The sequence below is a fragment of the Penicillium angulare genome (genome assembly GCF_028827245.1).
Source record: "Penicillium angulare strain IBT 27051 chromosome Unknown utg000004l_segment0_segment0, whole genome shotgun sequence".
NCBI lineage: Eukaryota > Fungi > Ascomycota > Eurotiomycetes > Eurotiales > Aspergillaceae > Penicillium > Penicillium angulare.
In genome coordinates, this window is record NW_026623163.1 from 7,414,770 (window position 1) to 7,433,926 (window position 19,157).

Sequence of the window (19,157 nt, forward strand, 5' to 3'; positions counted from 1 at the left end):
TGAAGTCAATTGTTCATGAAGCCCTGCATCGCGTTCATTGTAGTATAGGTACGTAATACATAGTAGAATTGATAAATCATCCGTATATCAGGAAATGATATACATGTTTCAACCTCAAGGTTTTCAGGTGTCCGATTGTGTCCATTCTCACTCATTAATAATGTTATCTAGCAAATCACAATGTAACTCAAATGTCTAATCACCCCACATCTTCAAGGAGGGGCACGACATCATCGTAGCTTGGACCTGCCCACTTTCCTTGACCACGTATGTCGCATTGAACCGCCACTCTTTACAAAGAATATTATAAAGTTATAAAGATCTCCCCAATTCCCCTGTCTCTTTCTTTCCAAATCCATTCTCAAATCACAAATTCTCCAAAATGTCCAACCAGCACACTCAGTATGGCACCCCCTCCCCCAGTACTGTGAATTGCTCTGCCCAAGGGTCAACTGCACATTCCTGAGCTTTAAAAATCTGTGCAATAGCTAACACATTCTCTCCCTCAATAGAAAGACCTACACCCTTAACACCGGTGACAAGATCCCCGCCATTGGCCTGGGAACTTGGCAGTCCAAGCCCAACGAGGTTCGCGTGGCTGTTAAGGATGCCTTGCTGAAGGGTTACCGTCACATTGACACTGCCCTTGCCTATGGCAACGAGGCCGAGGTCGGCGCTGGTATCAAAGACTCCGGCGTGCCCCGCGAGCAGATCTGGCTCACCACCAAGCTTGACAACACCTGGCACCACTGCGTCGAGAAGGGCATCGAGTCCTCCCTCAAGGATCTCGGTACCAGCTATATTGACCTCTACCTGGTTCACTGGCCCAGCTCTACCGACCCCGAAGACAAGTCCAAGCACCTTCCTGACTGGAACTTCATCAAGACATGGTAAATACTCCACCACGCTACGAAAAACTACCATGAAGACCTCCCCCCTTCTAACTATAAGCCCCACAGGCAAGAAATGCAGAAGCTGCCTGCTACCGGCAAGGTGCGCAACATCGGTGTCTCCAACTTCGGCATCCAGAATCTTGAGAAGCTCCTGAACGACCCCACCACCAAGATCACTCCTGCCGTTAACCAGATCGAGCTGCACCCCAACAACCCCTCCCCCAAGCTGGTCGCTTACAACACCTCCAAGGGTATCCACTCCACCGGTTACTCTTGCCTTGGTTCCACCAACTCCCCTCTCTACAAGGACGCTACTCTCCTGAAGATTGCCGAGAACAAGGGCAAGACCCCCCAGCAAGTTCTGCTGGTATGGGGTATCCAGAAGGGCTGGAGTGTCATCCCCAAGTCCGTCAGCAAGTCTCGCATTGATGGGAACTACGAGATTGACGGCTGGAGTTTGACCGATGAGGAGGTCAGCCAGCTTGACAACTTGAAGGATCGCTTCAAGGTTTGTGGTGATGCTTGGTTGCCTATCAAGGTTTTCTTCGGCGATGACGAGTAAATGGTTTAATATGATAGACCCTGGAGGTTCGTCACTTTTATGAGTAAATGGGCTAGATACCAAAAGAATTGATTTTACAAGATTTTCGATTATGTTTGTGTAAGTTGCAACGATACGTAGCAATTCATTATCAATAAAGTTAGGCGTGTCGGCTGGAGATTCAATACGGTCATGACACATGCGCACTTCTGAGCTTGTTGAAGCAATACCTGCGGTGTTGGACGTCATTTTGACTGAGTAGAGTGTAAAGAGGTAAGAGACGATAAAGTTAAACTTTGAATTTAGAAGTTATTTTTCAAGTGTAGTGATGCGCTGAGATTTTCCAAAGTGATAATCAAGTGCTATAGAGTTTTGAAAGAACCTGGCCACGACGGGGTAATCGAGTTCTGTGCTTCAAACGGGTATTGCGGGCGGCTTCGTCATATCCCCTTGCCCCAACATGACATTTTCTGCGATTACACATAATTGGGTTAAAGAAGGTTTCGATCATTGAGTGTTTATCCGAACGCCCCGTGGGAGCAAATGTGAAGATCGCGGGCATCGATGGGAGCTGCGGCAATGAGCCTTATCATGAGGGTGAGGGCGAACTTGCTCACAATGCCATCACCATCTTATCTCCACAATCCCCAGAGCCTCGGCCTTATCATGTCGGCTCTTGCGGAGATTAGTGAAAATTGCACGGGTATTGCGGAAGGGAAGGGGAACCTTGTATTCCTTCCTCTTACCGTGGCTACTATAGAGATAGCCCGGCGCGTTGGTGGAGACTGATATGCGGGGAAGATTGCCACAGAACAACATCAATCTGAAGTTTATTCGATAGTGTTCCCCTTGATCGTAACTGACCGCAGGTCTGTACCGCCTCGATTTCCTTTAAATTTTCGTCTACTTAGCTCGCCTTGGTTTTATTTCAGTTCGCCGATAACTATTCTTTTTTTAACTTGAACTCCAAATCCCATGATATCAGAATGCAGCTCCCCAGCAGCTTGACAAGCAAACTTGCTGCAGGCTACCCTTGGGCAGCATCGCCACTCATAGTTTCGGCGCCTATGGCCAAAGTTGCTATGCCCAAGCTCGCCGTGGCTGTCTCTAAAGCAGGGGGTCTAGGGTTTATTGCAGCAGGATATCACAGTGATCATCTTGAAGACCTACTCGAGGAAGCCGAAGATCTATAACTAGAAGGACATGGAGACACCACATTGGAGAGTATCAACGGAGTTCCCAAGTTCTTGCCTGTCGGTGTTGGGTTTATAACTTGGAGTGCCTCCTTGGAAAAGGCGCTTCCTTCTTTTTCAAGGTACTGCCCTGCTGCTGTTTGGCTCTTCGCTCCACCCAAGGGCTTTCAGGATCTTATTCCTTGGGTGACCAAAATCAGAGAAGCCACATCATCAAGAAGTAAGATTTGGGTTCAAGTCGGCTCTGTCTCTGATGCTGTCGGGGTAGTCAATGCTATCGATCCGGATGTCATTGTGGTCCAAGGATTGGATGCTGGTGGGCATTCACTAGCCCGAGGAGCTAGCATTATTTCGCTAGTACCGGAAATAAACGACAAGATTCGACAACTTCGTCCTTATCCCCAGAAGCAAGCGGATTTCTTGGCAGCTGGCGGAATTAGTGACAGTCGAGGTGTCGCGGCAGCCATGGCCCTCGGTGCCTGAGGATGTGTGCTTGGTACACGATTTCTCGCTAGCCCTGAATCTATGATCGCTCATGGCTATCAGAAGGCAATTCTAGATTCCTCGGATGGAGGTATAAACACGGTTCGAACAACCATATATGACAAAGTTCGCGACATTCATGGCTGGCCAGAGGGTTATTATGGCCGCGGTTTGATAAATTGTACCTACCTTGATGATCTCGAGGGTCTTAGTGAGGTCAAAAACCGCGAGTTATATTGTGAAGAGCTGAATAAGGGCGACGTGGGCTACGGGCCAAAGGGACGACTTACCACATATGCTGGTACTGGGATTGGTCTTATCAGTGAAATAATAACCGCTGGGGATATTGTGAAGTCTATGCATGAAGGTGTTCACCAGATTCTCCATGGACAGCGCCAGCTCAAACTTTAGAGAAGCCATGGCTAGATATTCAACCTGCACCAAATTTTCTTCTACTTCCATTTTTCGGGCGAATCGGTTCAATTTAGTGTAAATCGAAATCTGTTGATTCTTTTGAACATAATTAGCGCTGGCGCGACATCAAGATGCTTTCGAGTTCTTGTGCACCGACAATCTTGAAGATAAACTTGACACGAATTGCTTGCAACTTCTTGCGTATCATTCGCTTTTTATCCGACTAGTCGTCCTTGAGCCAAAATTAATGTAGCAAGACATGCTCATTCTACGGTGAGTTTTAGTGCGGCCAGTCTAAACATGGGTGTGATCCCCAATCTAAAATTGAGCTCTTGGTCATGTTTTAGTGTTTTTATAGGCGCGCATGAAAGGAGCTATTACCACACAACACGACCGTGTGAGTTATTTATCACACCAGAAACCTTCTGATTCACTCCAGCGTTAATAGTTGCCCGACCTGTCGTTCCCTTCCTGTACTGACAGCACCTCGGCACAGCAAGGACCTTCTTCCCAATATATTCCTTCGGGTCATTCTTAAAGGGCATATGCCCTTGATTTGCAAATGCTCCTGCGTCGTCTTCAACTTCAATAATTATTAATTACTAGGATTTCTAGATTGATATCGTCGGTGGATACAAGATGGTCGAATGTAACCCCATAGTAATCAATGACTCTAATGATATTATGGTATTAGTATGGATGGACGGGGAAAGAAGTAAAGACGAGAATGAGTCACTCTTGGGGGTCGGCCTGTACCAACCAATATGGGAGGTCATGCGGTACTATCATGTCCCCGGCAATATACGGTTGTGAATCTCGGTGGTAAATTGCTTGAAACGCTAGCTTGAAACCGCCAGACAGAGGAAAGCTTTGGAGGAGGTGCCATGAAACGCCTGGGAGAAGCCTCTGAAGAGCTAGCAGTGGACCACAGATATGGATTCGGAGTGGTTGGTAGGGCGATGGGAAATGGAAGCGATGGGGAGGAATCGCGACACAGGTTGGTGGGATATAGAGAGGAAGAGCTGGTTGATCTGAGGGATCGAAGCAGGGCATACCAATGCTATGAGTAGGGTTAGTGAGGCATGGAATTTCAGAGAGCCATCTCATTTGGGGACATCTTGAAAGACCTTGGGAGTATGGTGGCTAATGGGTTGAAGTGGGGTGAATGCAGGTGGAAACCATGACTGTGAGGATGAAGACGTGTACTATGAGAGAGAGAGAGAGGCAGGAGAGGAAGTATGATAGGGTGCCTACGTTTCTACCAGGATGGAGAAAGGATGCAAAAACAATGAATAACAACATTGAAGAAGGGAAGGAGAGAGGGAAGCTCTACTACGTATATATTTATAGGCGGATGTCTACTTTCAGACCAATCATCTGATTAGTCTGTACCCGCGAGTAGGTCAAACCATACAAACGTCTGAATATGCAAATATGTCCGTCCAGAACCTCCTCCATACAGCTACACTACAATGATGGACCACGCTAATCTTTATCCCGCTTAGCCTTTCAAGCATTGAAATGTATTGTAAGATTGCATTATATGGGGCTCTGTTTAATACCACACATGAAACGTGCTTACACCCCCACTTCATTCATTGCTCCTTGTGTGGCACGCTCTCCACTCTTACGTCATCTCTGTGCTTAAATACCAACACCCTTATGGAGTGATATAGTAATGTTCATCGCTTCATACGCACTTGTTTAAATGACAGTAGAAATAGAATACTATCTACTAAATATCTAAAACTAATGCCTGCAGCATCCCGTCCTGAAGATTTCCAGGTGAAGGTTAGATAGGCCATACTCGGTAGCGTGTCATTATGATCACCGCCAAGCTTTGTCTTGCGAGTCTTCATCGCCTGCATAAGCAGGAAATTAGACGAGACAAAAGTTTACTACAATTCCCACTTTCATTTCTTACTCTTCGGTGGTGACTGGTGCGAGCGTGGGGTGCGGGAGACGATCACCCACATGTTCGTGGACTACCCGTGGCTACCAGCCCTGCGGGCAGAAGTAAGAACTCAAAAGCATGCTGAGTCTTCTGGGAGGCTTGTACGAAAGTGAGAAATGTAAACCAAGCATTGCCTTATAAACGAAGACAGTACATGCTATGTCAGACTTCAAGGCGTCACAGCACTTTGGCAGTCGTATGCCTCAACAGCAGCCTTGCAATGGGCAAGGAAATCAGGCCATGATATGCTGTGACGAGGCTCTCATTTATATCAGCGCGAGTAGTGTGACTAAGTCCTACGGCGTTGTAATGATTCCAATACCGCGGGGCCACTCATGCAAGCACATTATTTGCATTTTGATTGGTTGATAGCTCATCCAGCAGGCGGGTCTATGCAGTAAGAGCCTCAACCCCGCATGGGGAATTTTTCTCAAATTGCCTATACTAAGAGTTGGGCATCTTTGCATGGAACTAACATAGGTCGTTTTCGCAATCCTCTGAGTATTATCTTCTATAAATGTGATAATATTTCCCGTATCATATATAAACCTTGCACCTTTCTCAACGGCCACGTGTTTTCGGGTATCAAAAGCTTCTTGTTACCTCTCAATTTCACTCAGAAGATTTTGGAATGGCAGACCCTCTTTCCATTGCGGGAGTTGCTTACCCCATCGCAAAGGATTTGCTCAGAATTGCCCGCAGTATGAAAAGAGCATATAAAGGAATACGCTATGCAAATCAGGACCTTTTCAAAGCGATCAAAAGGACGGAGACTGTGGCCCAAACATTTAATTTCTTCAGTGAATCACTAGACAAGGCAAGAGGCATTGAAGAACTTAGATCAATGTTTGAGCAGCATCGGAAACTCATCGAAAGTGTCAACGGTGAGGCGAAGCGAACGATCAAGGAACTGGAGTACATTACGACTATTTGTCGTTCAATGATGGATTGCCCTGATGTCAGTCCAGTTCAGAGATGGATCGCACATTTCGAGTGGTACAGATCAAGTAAAAGCATTGTTCCCCCTCTCTTCCAAGACATGAAGATTTTAGAGAGGTCTATGAAAACGATTGGAATCCTGGTGAATACGCAAATACTTCATCAAGTCTATTTAAAAACGAAAAATGACTCAATTCTCATACAACTGTTCGTATCACATGGTCCAAAATTATGGCAGTCAGCGCGCCCTTGGCTGACTATGTTCAACAGTGACTCATTTCAGAAGCTGCTGAAGATGGAATTCCGCAAGCTTCAAGAAACCCAAAAAGCCCAGCAGGAGTTTTATATGCAGCGTAAACTTTCCCGACATGAAGAGAGGAAACAGCCGTTTTACTTTGCTTTAGAGGTATTGAAAATTCTGAAGGAAGAAATCCCTCGAACCTTCAGGGAAAATCGCTTCGACGACCCGCCTACAAATAGCTCTCAACCAACATCAATTTTGTTAGTGTCAGAGAGTCCTCCATCAGTCACACGTACACCAGGCTCATCTCAGGCGAAAAGAAGAGATCAAGGGTTCATCTTTAACATGAATGACGATAGTGCTCTATTGGCAGGAAAAAGCACTTCATGCAGCATATCAAACTCGGAATGCACTGTAGGTGACATGATTGATTTGCCAATATACCCATACTAATCAGTTTGATGGCAGCCTCTGCCTGTTGTCGTACACTCCTCTGTATCTCCAAATCGATCAGAGTCTGACCAGAAAAACATTGAAGTTTCCAATGAAGAACTAGATACACCAGAGCAGCAAGAAAGCGGCGCTGCTTACATGCGTTTGCCGCCCTTTGGTTCTCCAAAACTTCGTCCTCGCCCGAGCGCCGGACGAAAGTCCCTTGATCATCCAAATAATAAAAGCGACGAGGATGACAGTACGGCAGACAACTCTTGAGAGATCGTACCGAGAAAAGAGGCATTAGACAACAAAATAGGCACTTCCATAGAGAATATTTATATGGCCCCAATTACTATCAATTCTCTATCTAGATGCTCAGGGTGTCTGGCTCTGGTGACCAATGGCCCCAATGGACGTATATCAACGTCGATGCGGCCTGTTCCATCAATTAGACTACTATATACAAGCTGTATTTCTGATTTTCATTTAGATTCCTTCTATTTCGATCTCAGTTCTCAAAAGTCCGTCCCTTTGTTTATTTGATGAACTGCGATGGAAAGCTCGAGGAGCGGAGAATGAGGCTCCGTGTGAGATAGAGGTCTTGGCAATTATGAATATAAGTGAAGCATCCAATCGGTTTAGGCCACGACATCCCAGTCGTCGTACCATTGCACAGTTGCATAAGAGCCCTAGCAAAATTGGAAAGCAGGCTTGCCGCATGATGTGTTTGGAGAAGATCGGTTGCCTTTGGGTTGGGCACCCTTGCGTCTTTGTACAGTTTGGTTTCGTGATGCGGGGTAACTAAAAACAAGATAAATTGCTCGTCGAATTTTGCAGATTCCTACAAGTAAATTGCTATCATGAAATGGTGCGAGCCCTGCGATCGTTCATTTGGCAGCCAGGACGCCCTCGACCAGCATCTACACAACTCACCAGCACATGCTGTGACCTACGATTGCGGGCCCTGCAATCGTTCATTTGGCAGCCAGGACGCCCTCGACCAGCATCTACACGACTCACCAGCACATGCTGTGACCTACGATTGCGGGCCCTGCAACCGTTCATTTGGCAGCCAGGACGCCCTCGACCAGCATCTACACAACTCACCAGCACATGCTGTGACCTACGATTGCGGGCCCTGCAATCGTTCATTTGGCAGCCAGGACGCCCTCGACCAGCATCTACACGACTCACCAGCACATGCTGTGACCTACGATTGCGGGCCCTGCAACCGTTCATTTGGCAGCCAGGACGCCCTCGACCAGCATCTACACAACTCACCAGCACATGCTGTGACCTACGATTGCGGGCCCTGCAATCGTTCATTTGGCAGCCAGGACGCCCTCGACCAGCATCTACGCGATTCACCAGCACATGCTCGAATGTCCAGAACTCCTCTTGACGTGTTTTTTGGGTCTTTCAATGGGTTTGTATATGATCCCACTCTGGCGCCAACTGAATCGTATTCATCCCTTCAAAGGTATTACGGTTGGCGTAGAGGTGAAAGGGAATCTGATCAAGCTTGGCAACAATTTCAAGAAGCTCTCAGTCAGGAGTTCAAGCTCTGGTTTGGAACAGAGGATGACCTTGTCGCTTGGCATTCACTTTGCCGCGCTGTGAAGATTGAACCGTTACCAAGAACATGTCTTGGTTGCGAAAAGGTAGAGCTCACCGCAACATCCCTGGGACGTAATGTTAACTTCGACTGATAGGCTGTGCGAGGTATATATGTGAATATTGTTGACTTGATTGACTGGGCTCGCAGTGAGAGAGTGTGCAGTAACATACGGCTATTCCATAACTTACAGGAGCTGCGGGAGTACACTCGGGCAAGCCGTAAATTTTTCCGCAATAATCTTGATGAGACTGGAACCGGCAATGTAGTTCTTCGGCATTTGCTTCGATTTATTTTTCGGGAGAATTAGAAATTTAATGCTGCAAGACATTTGCATTGATCCCCAGAGGCAATGTTATGATCTCACTGGTCGATGCTTCATGAATGAAGTACCGTCCCCACTGATAGATATAAATGGAAAGTCTCTGAGCTATTTTACGGATTTTCCGTCGGGATTTCCGACCTCCCAGTTCGTCATGGATCTATGATTGTCCAATGAGATGCCGCCGTCGATGACCCAGACATCAATCGATTATATGATACGTTGAACGGACCATGTGGACAAGTCTTTACCCGATTATTGTACTTTGCCAGTGGAGCGGTTTCGACACTAACCCCTCCAGATCTCTAGAAACTTGATCTAATCATAAAGTTAATGTAAGAAGAATAGGATGGTTTGTGTAAATAGCAGCGGGAATCTCGCGGAGTCAATTCTATCTTCATCAATCCTCCCCTTCCGTGCGCCGCCAGTAAAATAACGGCCGTCTATCACTATGAAGTTCAGTCGGCCAGCCAACTTGATTTCTCTTGCCACCGCTGCCGCAGCTAGCTCCGGCCTACAGGTTGAGACTTCCAGCGGCACTGTCAACGGTATCATTAACAGCACATTTCCCCATGTGCGTCAATTTTTAGCAATTCCTTTCGCGCAGCCGCCCGTTGGAGATCTTCGTTGGCTGCCGCCTCAGGAGCTCCCGGAGAACTCTTCTTCGACCTCTATTGATGCAACTGCTTTGCCGGCCTCATGCCCGCAGACTATTTCTACCGGGGAAGGCAACCCATTTGCAAAATATGCCCCAGAGACCGTAATTTCTGGAGGCGTGAGCGAAGACTGCCTGTTCGTTAGCGTTTGGGCGCCAAACAATGATAAGACCGACCTCCCAGTAATAATCTGGATTTACGGGGGAGAGTTTGCTGTAGGTGGTACCAACATCCCTGCTTGGATCCCCAGCCCCTGGGTTGAGCGTACACAGGAGCATATCGTTGTCAGCTTGAACTACCGTCTTAACATCTTTGGGTTCCCTGCCTCCCCTGCTCTCGAGAACCAAAACCTCGGTATTCTTGACCAGCGTGCTGCTATTGAATGGGTTCAGAAGAACATTGCTAAGTTCGGCGGTGACCCCGACCAAATCATTCTTTGGGGCCAAAGTGCTGGCGCAGGAAGCGTCGACATCCAAAACTTCGCTTACCCCGAGAACCCTATTGTTCAGGGCTTCGCATGCGACTCGGGATCTGCCTTCCTCACCGTTGACACGCGTTCCACAGACAATGCCGGGACCAACTTTTCTACCGTCGCCGGCCATTTTGGCTGCTCTGGCTCCTCCCAGAACGAGCTCGACTGTCTACGCAAGGTTTCCTCCACCAAGATCACGTCCTTCCTGGGGACCTCCAATGGTTCCAGCCTGACTTTCAGTCCCTTCATTGATAACAAGGTCGTTTTTGAGAACTATACTGAACGCTACCTGGGAAATCACCTTTCTGATAAACCAGCCCTCTTTGGATCCAACTTGAACGAGGGAACACTTCTTGCTGGTGGTCAGAACAGTGCCACGGCCGAGGCTATTACTCTTTCAACTTTTCAATGCCCCGTCCCTTACTCTACTGCGTATCGTGAGTCCCTTGGCCTCACGACCTACCGTTATCAATACCGCGGAAATTTCTCCAATATCTCTCCTGAGTCCGGTCTCGGTGCTTATCACACTGCAGAGCTCCCCTTGATCTTTGGTACTTCCAGAATCTATGGAAAAGATACATCGTTTGAGAAGGCTGTCAGCCATAAGATGCAGGATCTTTGGTTAGCTTTCGCCAAGGACCCTTCGGGCGGTCTTGCTGAGGCTGGGTGGCCCAAGTCGTCTAGCGACGAGTTCTTGCTGCTCGCCAACTCTACTAACAATATCGTCTCTGCTGTGTCGGCTGATATTGTCATCGATAATTCTTGCACCAGCTATTACTCTTCTTATCTTGTCTGAGGTCTTGCCAGATCCTTGGTTCGATTTTGAAATCTCTTTTTTATATTTTTTCATGGGGAATACTTCTGGATAGAATCTTGTAAATACCATTCAAATGCCATTTTGTGATCGGTTTGATGTTCATCAAGATATCTTGTAGAAACTAAAGGTGATTGAGAACTAGAGTGGGTGTATCTGGGTATTATTACTAGTACTACTAGGATAGGGCAAGCAGCCTTAACATGGAGATTTTAAGGTTTGGCACCGATGTCTTTCAAGTTCATAGAAGTGAAGTTCATGAATATAATCTTCGCGAGTCGTTATACACACCCTAGTTGAACCCAGACAACCCCCGATTCTTGCCGTATATGTGTTACCATCTGATCGCATGATCACCTAGTGTTATTATCATAATCAAATCTGTGATAAAATGGGATGCGTGTAATAATTAACAACTCTCGAGCATTTGAAGCATGCCTGAACACTGAGGCCACCAAAATGATGACGTTAACTAAGTTATCCAACTGTGGCTGTGCACATCCTTATTCGCCACCGGGGTAGGCTGCCTTAGGCCCACTGATAAGCAACAACGTCCCTCTCTCCTCCATACACCTCCTTCTGTTACGAAGTACTCCGTTCAGTTTTACATTTTTCATCTCAAATCAGACAGTATGGCGCCTGTCAATGGGCACCTGCTGCTCCCCAAAATATGGAGGGCAGCAAGGTACGTAATCCCTACCAACGAGTGACCTCCAACGCTCTGACTCACTTCTTAACGGGATCCCAGGTTTGCCTATGAGAAGGCATCCAAGGCCATACGGGCCAAACTACCCGAACCAACCCAACAAGCATCGCTTCGCTATCAACCAGCCTACGCGCGTATCAATACTCGCCAGCCTATTAACCGCGTTGCCGCTATCCGTCAAGCCCGCAGCCGACACTTCTCTACTCGTGCCGCTGACGCCTTTGTCTCCGTTATCCGGGGTGCTCAAGCAGATGCTGGCGCCTACAAAGCTACACGCATTGCTTCCAACATCAGCCGCTTTACTGCTCGCGCTCCCTTTGCCTCTACCCTTCGTCCCAACTTGACAGGTGGTACACTTGGCCGTACAGCGAGCGGGTATGCCATTGGTGCCGGCCGATTCGGCGGAGCTCGATACTTCTCCCACGGACCCGCCGCTCCAGCCCAGGTCATTCAGAATGTGTCCCAGGGTGTGCGTGCATTCTTCCTCTCGGGACAGAAGGTCCGATTCGATGGTATCGACCCCCACACAGGAGAGAAGCGGTACAAGGCTGTCAGCGCTATTCAGGACCAGGCTGGTCGAAAGATGACAGCCGGTCCCCGAAATGCGCCAGGCTCGCACATCGATTTCCAACTCTCACCAACCATCACCGCTCTTGGTGCTTTCGCCGGCTTTGACAAGAACACCGGCTCTACCGTCACCCAGACCCTGCAATCAGAGGGTCTTATGGACCTGCTCTCTGCGGACTTTGCTCGTGCCCTCAAGGAATTCGCCGTTGTTTTGAATGACCTCAAGCGTCTTTCAACACTCGGTGACCTCCCAATTCTACTTCATGATCAATCTACCCTTCGTGTCCACTTTCCTGGCTGCGACGCCGAAACCGTCGAACGCCTTTGTGACGAGGTTGGTCTTGAGCGAGGCCGCATCGTGCAAGATCAGGATTTTGAACTACGAACCGGAGCTGACCTAGCTTTATTGTTCCCATTTGCTCCCAGCAAGGCCCCATCATCGGAAACGGGCTATCTCTTCGAGAAGCCTTCGAAGTCACATTATGCAGCCTCCGAGGAACTTGACTGGCACGCAATGCTCACACCTGAGAGTAGCCCTCTCTCCCGCAAATCTCGAGACTCTGGCAACGCAATCAGCTTCGACGACAATGAGCTTTTTGGTGAGAACCCGTGGGGCTCTTCTCGATCCGCCTATTCCAGCATCAACATTAGTGAACTCGGCGACCGTGCATTCTTCTCGGATATCTCTAACTGCACCCCTGGCTCTCCCGGTAGCGGATTAGAGTACGATGGTGCACACGGCATTTATAAGTTCATTGCTGAGTGTGATCAAGCACGGCGTTGATACATGCCACGGAAATTGGCTTTTCATATGTTTCCTTTCTCTCCGTTACTTTGAATTTTGCTTGATGGATTTTTGTGATTCTGGCTGTCCTGGTTGAAGCCGATCCATGATGACAGCGCTGATACCACTCCACTCTCTTGATCATTTTCCTTTATTTACTTCTCTGCGATCCCGGTGATTAGTACAGAATACATTGAAGATCTACCATTATACTGAAATATACGAACTAGTATGTAATTGAACTGTGTAATATATCATATAACATCGTATCATGTGCGACAGTCATGAAGCCTTCAATGCAAATTCGGATATACCCCAGACCTAATATAGGTACCTGTTATGATCACGACACTAGTAGTCTACAACCTTTAAGTTGGAACTTCTTAACTCCGAGGGATCCATAGTGGCATCATCCTCGCTCCTATCACCACGTGATATTATATCATACATCTCCATAGTTATCCCGAGCTCATCATACCACTTTCAACCCCCAATCCTATATCAAGAAAACAAATACGAAAATCCCATAATTTTCATCAATTATCACCAGAAACCTAAAATACAAAGAAACAATGCTCTCCCCATTCCGTCCCCGCCTCTCCACTCTCCTCCGCCGCACCCCCAAGCCAAGCTCTACCTCAACTCGGCGTCTCCACGCATTCCAAGCTCGAGCTCAAGCCCAAGCACTGAAACCCAATACCTACAAACCACTATCCATAACCCCAAGAGCTAAATTTCTCTCAAAAACCACACCAATCAACCACCAATCCCAATCTCGCGCCTTCGCCTCAAAACCAATAACAGCCGACGCCCTAATCGAAGAGATCCAAGACCTCTACGAAATAGCCAAAGACGAGTTCGAAATCGCAACAGAAAGCACAGATGGCGGCACAATCTACGCTGCATCTGATCGTGACGCGGCACGGGACGCACTGAATGATCTCGCCGCTACGTATTTCCTCTACTCTTATCGAGAGGGAGAGGAGGATACGGGCGTTGTACTTCGATCTGGGGAGAAGATGACTGGGTCTAGATTGTTAAGTGGGGAGGGTGTTGTTTTGGGAGAGGGCATTGAGGGAGCTGAGGAGTTTAAGGCTGGTTATGAGGGGGAGATTGGAGATGAGATTAAGGGGGAGGTGAGGAGGAGGGTTGGGCAGAGGATTCGGGAGTTGAGGAATGCTGTTGAGCTTTTGGAGGAGAGGGCTATGGAGGAGCATTAAACTTCATATTCAACTAGGGCTTTCTTGTATGGAATCGAATGTAAATTAGGAGCTCAGACTGTTGATGTGAATACCTGGTAGTGAGGTTGAAGGTCGTCTGATGAGTTGATATCATAATGATGATATATTGTATGGACGTGAGTGTATATTTAGTATAGGACTCGATGATATGTGCTGAAACATTGCGATGATCGTGTGTTCTGATCGTCATTATTCTTGTTACATCCATGTGATCATAGATTTGCCTATGGCCTCAAACTATTTGGTATACCTCATAGTAGTATGCCTTAGGTGGTAACCTCGCAATGTCTAGCTGGGGATATAGATGTATGTATATTTAGAAAACTCAAAAACAATTGATTGGTATCTGAAGCCAAATACTATTGTAGTATGCGCGCAGCAGTAGCTGCATAGTAATTAAAACATAAAATTCCAGATTCAACTGAACGTCCAGAGAACAGGAGTCTGGAAGAGAATATTTTTTTTTCCTCTCCTGTTTATCATTTAATAAAAAGAGATAAACACACAATAACTCTAATAAAACTGGAAGCCCCAAAAGAAATACGCGGGAGTCGTCATACGCCCGACCACAGATCGCGCCGCTCCATATAGGGTCGTAAGTTGGAAGTAGGTTCGGGAAGGTAATAAATCGGCATGAGAAATCGTGGTAAATAGATCAGATCAGCATGAATAAGACGGTGATGATATTTATCGTTCCGGTTTGTTAGACCATGGTAAAGGGTGTGAGGGTAAAGTGGTCAGGACTAGGTGATGGGAGTGTCGAGGATGGTTCTTTGTGGGTTGTACGCTGATGGCGCTTCAATTGATCTAGTTATTTGATGAGAGGTTAGTCAATGATGATCTGAACACAGGGATCAATAGGGATAATGGATCATACCAGGTCGAGTAAAACTCTTTGTGCAACCAGGATATAGGCATTTGTGTTTGCGCTCGCCGTGGGCTAGATATATATTAGCACGGGATGATTATGAAAGAAGTTTTACAAAGAACGGCAAACATACTCAATCTGTGACTTGACATATTTGAAGAGTCTCCTGTCTCAAAGTTGCATCCAGGCCAGGTACATTTGAATGGCTTTTCGCCGGTGTGGGTGCGCGAGTGCGTTTCTAAACTTGTTAGTTCGTCAAGTCCATAAAGAACAAGAGGGGGCAAGACTTACTCAGCTCACTGCTATCAGTAAACGTTTTCCCGCAGTCTTTACATCTATAGGGTTTGTCTCCGCGGTGACTGCGCTCATGGCGATCCAATGTTGCCTGACGAGCAAAGGACTTCCCGCAAACAGAGCACCTGAAGTTTTTATCTGATGAGAGTAGGCAAGTTAGTTCAGTGGAAAATTAAAAGGAAAGCGGAATGGATAAAGAACGTACAGTTACTGTGTGTAAGAAAATGTCCCTGTAGTTTTGACTTTTGTGAGAATGGCTCTTCTGGACGATGGCATCCTTCCCAGCAGCAGTAATAACCATTTCCCTTTGCACCTTCAACTGTGTTCATATGACTGGACACAAGATGGTCTTGAAGAGCGCCAGCACAGCGGAATGTTGCCCCGCAAGGAGCCCGAACACCATTTGACCCCATTGTCCATTTGCACATATAAACGTCATTATCCTCCGCTGAGAAGTCGGGAGTAGTCAACACCGATGAAACGCCTCCGTCTAACGGAGGTGGTGTTTCTCCGGGGCTTGAAAGGAATTGCGAACTAATACTAGATCGAGATTGTCGAGAGTAAGGAGAGTAAGGATGAGCGTGGGTATGATGATGGCCGCGGCATCGGTGATGATTGCGATGAGGCCCATGGCCGATGTGAAGATCCAGATCATTAGGGCTTTTAAAGTGGTTGTGTTGGTGGTGTACGTGATGATGCTCCGGGTGAGGTTGGAAGCAGTTCAGGGGATCGGGTATGTTAGGTTTAGGGGCCTCAAGGGGAGCTGGCATTGTATGATCATGACATAGATGGGGATCATGATGGATTGAATAGTCTGGACAGACTCCTAGCATTTGAAAGACATCCGTAGGGTTGACATCCGTTTGCGTGGGAAGTTGCGGAAGTGGAAAGATCCCCTGCAACTCCTTCTGGAAGTCATGGCACTCGAAATGGTTGGCAACATTTTGATCGCAATGAGTAGCATGTGTCTGATACGACGATAGAAAGTCTTGATGATAGCACGGATCTATGATCCCCGGCAAGGTATGGTCGAGGAATTTCCCCGTTTCAGCGACAGCGTGCTGGTTCATAGGAACTGTCGGTAATATACCAGGTGTATCTAATGATAGAGGCGAATTTAAACCGAAGAAAGCATCGAACTCGCAGTTATGCTCATCTACTCCTTCGCAGCAGGGGTCATCGAAGCAGTTAGGGTCAACGCCTTCGCAATGATCCGTATCGCAGTGGTCCGTGTCGCAGTGAGTGTCGTCGCAATGGGCGACGGAGCAGACGGTCGAGGCATCGCAGTCCACAAAGCCATCGCATACCGACCCGCAGTCTATCGAACAATCATCCACGTCACAGCAAGCTTCGTCTACCTCGCAGTTCGTGTGGTCGACAGCAGCGTGATGCTCTTGGTCAGAGTGTGTCCACTCAGCCCGAGGCTGTTCGCCCGCCGGTTCTTCACTCTTCCCATCGATATGAAATCCTTCCCACTTGCACTCCAAGCAAAAGTCACCTGTCTGGGGCTGAGAAGCCATAATGCGCACGGTTCAGGAGACGGGATATCCAAGGCTAGACAAAAGGAAAAAGCCAAAGAGGATAAGAGGATAAGGCAATTGGTGAAACGGGGCGATGCTAGGACCGCCTCAAGCCTCGACAATAATTTGAAATAGAAGGAAGAGGGGAGACATGCAATTAGACAGAGAAGAGAAAGTAAGAGGGGGTGTGCGACCGAAGAGTGGGATTTAGTCCACTTGCGCCAGGTACAATCTATCCTGCACCAGGAAATCACGTAACTGGCAAAAAGAGAAAAAGCCGCCACTCTCCTCCGTAATTTTCCTTATGCAGGTAGCTAGTGAGGCCCTAGAATAACACACTAGCCCAGTAATTACCCCGTAGGAACAAGGGGGTTCTCCACGGCGACCAATAATCTCACAGATGTGATGCGTTCGAAGTGCCGAAACGCTTTATAGTGGGCGATTTGGTAGAAGATCATTCGCGAAATCGGAGAATTGACAAGCGACCGTGCAATAGAGACTTCAACAGACGAGAATGGAGAATGAGGACCTTGGAAGACGAGAAACGAAATGATCGAATTTGAGTTGCGTTGGGAGCCAGCGTATGGTGAACCCCAGAACCGCCGTGGGGACCTTCGGGACGATGGAGAAGATGAGGACCTTGGGGGTGAAGCGTCATGGTCATCTTTTTTTTTTCTCCTTTCTCATCAGCGAATCGCTACACTGCAGTTGGCAAAACTGGGTCACCTGAAAGAAAGGTTACTGCTGATGCATAGCGACACAGAGACCGTCAATGTCGGAATCGTTGTAATTGTTGGCGGAGATACTCCGATAGAAAGAAATCTCTCTTTCTCCGTCTCTTTTCCACATGTGCATCTCTTATCCTGATGACTAACGGGAGTCGATCTGCCCCGCTTCGTTTGCCCGGTTAAATCGATTCAATATTAACCTCAAACGACCAAGAAGAAGTTGTTTTACTTTTAATTACAGTCGCATAAACCCAGCGACTAATATGCCACCACTATTAATCATAATTCACCCCCTATATCATTCGTCAATATACGTAGATCCCATTCCTTCATGCTGACATAACCCCCACGTGCCCACCGGATCGACGATAGCTTATCGCTATCGCTCCTAAACATCTCCAACACAACATTAAGCATAACACTCGAAGGACTCAAAGAACCCCAACTCCCATGCCATAGCTTTCCACGACAAACCCAAAAATAAACATCAAGCTCTTCACATACACCTTCCTAATCTTTAAACCGCTTCGCAACATCATTTCCCCCTTCTTGCGCGCGGAACAATCAACACTTCCCTTCTCAGCCCAGCTCCTCCCCGCACTCCAAAATGGGCAACCTCTGTTCCCGCGCCTCAAATGATCCAGACACTTTCTCCGGACCCGGCCGCGTAGTCGGCACAACCCCCTCAAACCCCACTCCGCGCGCCTCAGTGCCCCAAAACTCAAATTGGAAGTCCACTCCAGGCCGGACGTTAGGCGAGAATAGCCCAACCAAGTCCCAACCCCAGACGCAAGGGAGAGCTGGACCTGGGACTGATGAAGCGCGATCCAATGCCGCGATAGCAGCGCAGGTACGGATATAATATAATATCACTGCATTGAACTGCATTGAACTGCGTAGCTTACTTGTATCATAAACTAACGACATTGATAGAAACGGGCGGACACCGCTTCCTCGACTTCGAATAAGGGGAAATTGGGCTCGAGGCTTGCGGCTGATAAGAGGAAGACACAGGATCAGATATTGAATGAGGTTAGTCTGGATGAGAGGGCTGCGCGGAATGCGGATCAAGCTGCGGAAGCGAGACAATGGTCTTGAATAATTCACATGAACTGGATAGCCATTTATTACCTCGCCTCTTCTGTTTCGGGGCTTGATTTGGGAGTTGTGTTTTTCTCTTCTGGTGCTTGTTGATAGCGTTACTGGCATTGTCTCTTACGATACTCCGATTTGTGGTTTCATTGAGCAGCGAAAGGACTCAACAATGATATAGCGCTGAATTCAGCCCAAGCTATTGTATCGCCTCCTGCTTTTGCGCCGATACACACCATCGTGAACGTGGTAAATCCTTTGGTGCATAGTCGTATCATCTACGAGTCTTCAACGTTCATCTTCAGGTTTCTTCAGTCTAGAACATAAATCAGGCCATGACTGGCAGTGGTATTTTGTATCCAAGTTATTGTACATCCGCTCAATG

General features: G+C 47.5%; 10 protein-coding genes across 10 annotated transcripts; 9 read left to right on the forward strand and 1 right to left on the reverse strand.

Moving 5' to 3' along the window:
• Nucleotides 1-382: 382 nt before the first annotated feature.
• Nucleotides 383-1,455, forward strand: gcy1 (putative glycerol dehydrogenase Gcy1; the record flags this gene model as incomplete). The annotated part of the gene is made up of 3 exons (XM_056922882.1): nt 383-402; nt 513-890; nt 960-1,455. 3 exons carry the CDS (start codon nt 383-385, stop codon nt 1,453-1,455), a joined length of 894 nt encoding a protein of 297 aa, XP_056780919.1.
• Nucleotides 1,456-2,420: 965 nt separating this feature from the next.
• On the forward strand, nt 2,421-3,110 carry N7478_006669 (nitronate monooxygenase; the record flags this gene model as incomplete). Its single annotated transcript, XM_056922883.1, has 2 exons — nt 2,421-2,583; nt 2,632-3,110. The coding sequence occupies 2 exons, from the start codon at nt 2,421-2,423 to the stop codon at nt 3,108-3,110; spliced, it is 642 nt and encodes a 213-aa protein (XP_056780920.1).
• Nucleotides 3,111-3,152: 42 nt separating this feature from the next.
• Nucleotides 3,153-3,521, forward strand: N7478_006670 (uncharacterized protein; the record flags this gene model as incomplete). Its single annotated transcript, XM_056922884.1, has 1 exon — nt 3,153-3,521. The coding sequence occupies one exon, from the start codon at nt 3,153-3,155 to the stop codon at nt 3,519-3,521; it is 369 nt and encodes a 122-aa protein (XP_056780921.1).
• Nucleotides 3,522-6,676: 3,155 nt separating this feature from the next.
• On the forward strand, nt 6,677-7,369 carry N7478_006671 (uncharacterized protein; the record flags this gene model as incomplete). Its single annotated transcript, XM_056922885.1, has 2 exons — nt 6,677-7,072; nt 7,127-7,369. The coding sequence occupies 2 exons, from the start codon at nt 6,677-6,679 to the stop codon at nt 7,367-7,369; spliced, it is 639 nt and encodes a 212-aa protein (XP_056780922.1).
• Nucleotides 7,370-7,953: 584 nt separating this feature from the next.
• On the forward strand, nt 7,954-8,802 carry N7478_006672 (uncharacterized protein; the record flags this gene model as incomplete). Its single annotated transcript, XM_056922886.1, has 1 exon — nt 7,954-8,802. The coding sequence occupies one exon, from the start codon at nt 7,954-7,956 to the stop codon at nt 8,800-8,802; it is 849 nt and encodes a 282-aa protein (XP_056780923.1).
• Nucleotides 8,803-9,481: 679 nt separating this feature from the next.
• N7478_006673 (carboxylesterase type B) lies at nt 9,482-10,954 on the forward strand (the record flags this gene model as incomplete). Its single annotated transcript, XM_056922887.1, has 1 exon — nt 9,482-10,954. One exon carries the CDS (start codon nt 9,482-9,484, stop codon nt 10,952-10,954), a length of 1,473 nt encoding a protein of 490 aa, XP_056780924.1.
• A 650-nt stretch (nt 10,955-11,604) lies between these two features.
• On the forward strand, nt 11,605-13,029 carry N7478_006674 (uncharacterized protein; the record flags this gene model as incomplete). The annotated part of the gene is made up of 2 exons (XM_056922888.1): nt 11,605-11,657; nt 11,721-13,029. The coding sequence occupies 2 exons, from the start codon at nt 11,605-11,607 to the stop codon at nt 13,027-13,029; spliced, it is 1,362 nt and encodes a 453-aa protein (XP_056780925.1).
• Nucleotides 13,030-13,601: 572 nt separating this feature from the next.
• On the forward strand, nt 13,602-14,249 carry N7478_006675 (uncharacterized protein; the record flags this gene model as incomplete). The annotated part of the gene is made up of 1 exon (XM_056922889.1): nt 13,602-14,249. One exon carries the CDS (start codon nt 13,602-13,604, stop codon nt 14,247-14,249), a length of 648 nt encoding a protein of 215 aa, XP_056780926.1.
• A 724-nt stretch (nt 14,250-14,973) lies between these two features.
• N7478_006676 (Zinc finger C2H2) lies at nt 14,974-16,952 on the reverse strand (the record flags this gene model as incomplete). The annotated part of the gene is made up of 4 exons (XM_056922890.1): nt 14,974-15,066; nt 15,148-15,210; nt 15,439-15,557; nt 15,638-16,952. 4 exons carry the CDS (start codon nt 16,950-16,952, stop codon nt 14,974-14,976), a joined length of 1,590 nt encoding a protein of 529 aa, XP_056780927.1.
• Nucleotides 16,953-18,287: 1,335 nt separating this feature from the next.
• On the forward strand, nt 18,288-18,778 carry N7478_006677 (uncharacterized protein; the record flags this gene model as incomplete). The annotated part of the gene is made up of 2 exons (XM_056922891.1): nt 18,288-18,530; nt 18,614-18,778. 2 exons carry the CDS (start codon nt 18,288-18,290, stop codon nt 18,776-18,778), a joined length of 408 nt encoding a protein of 135 aa, XP_056780928.1.
• Between the last annotated feature and the right edge of the window lie 379 nt (nt 18,779-19,157).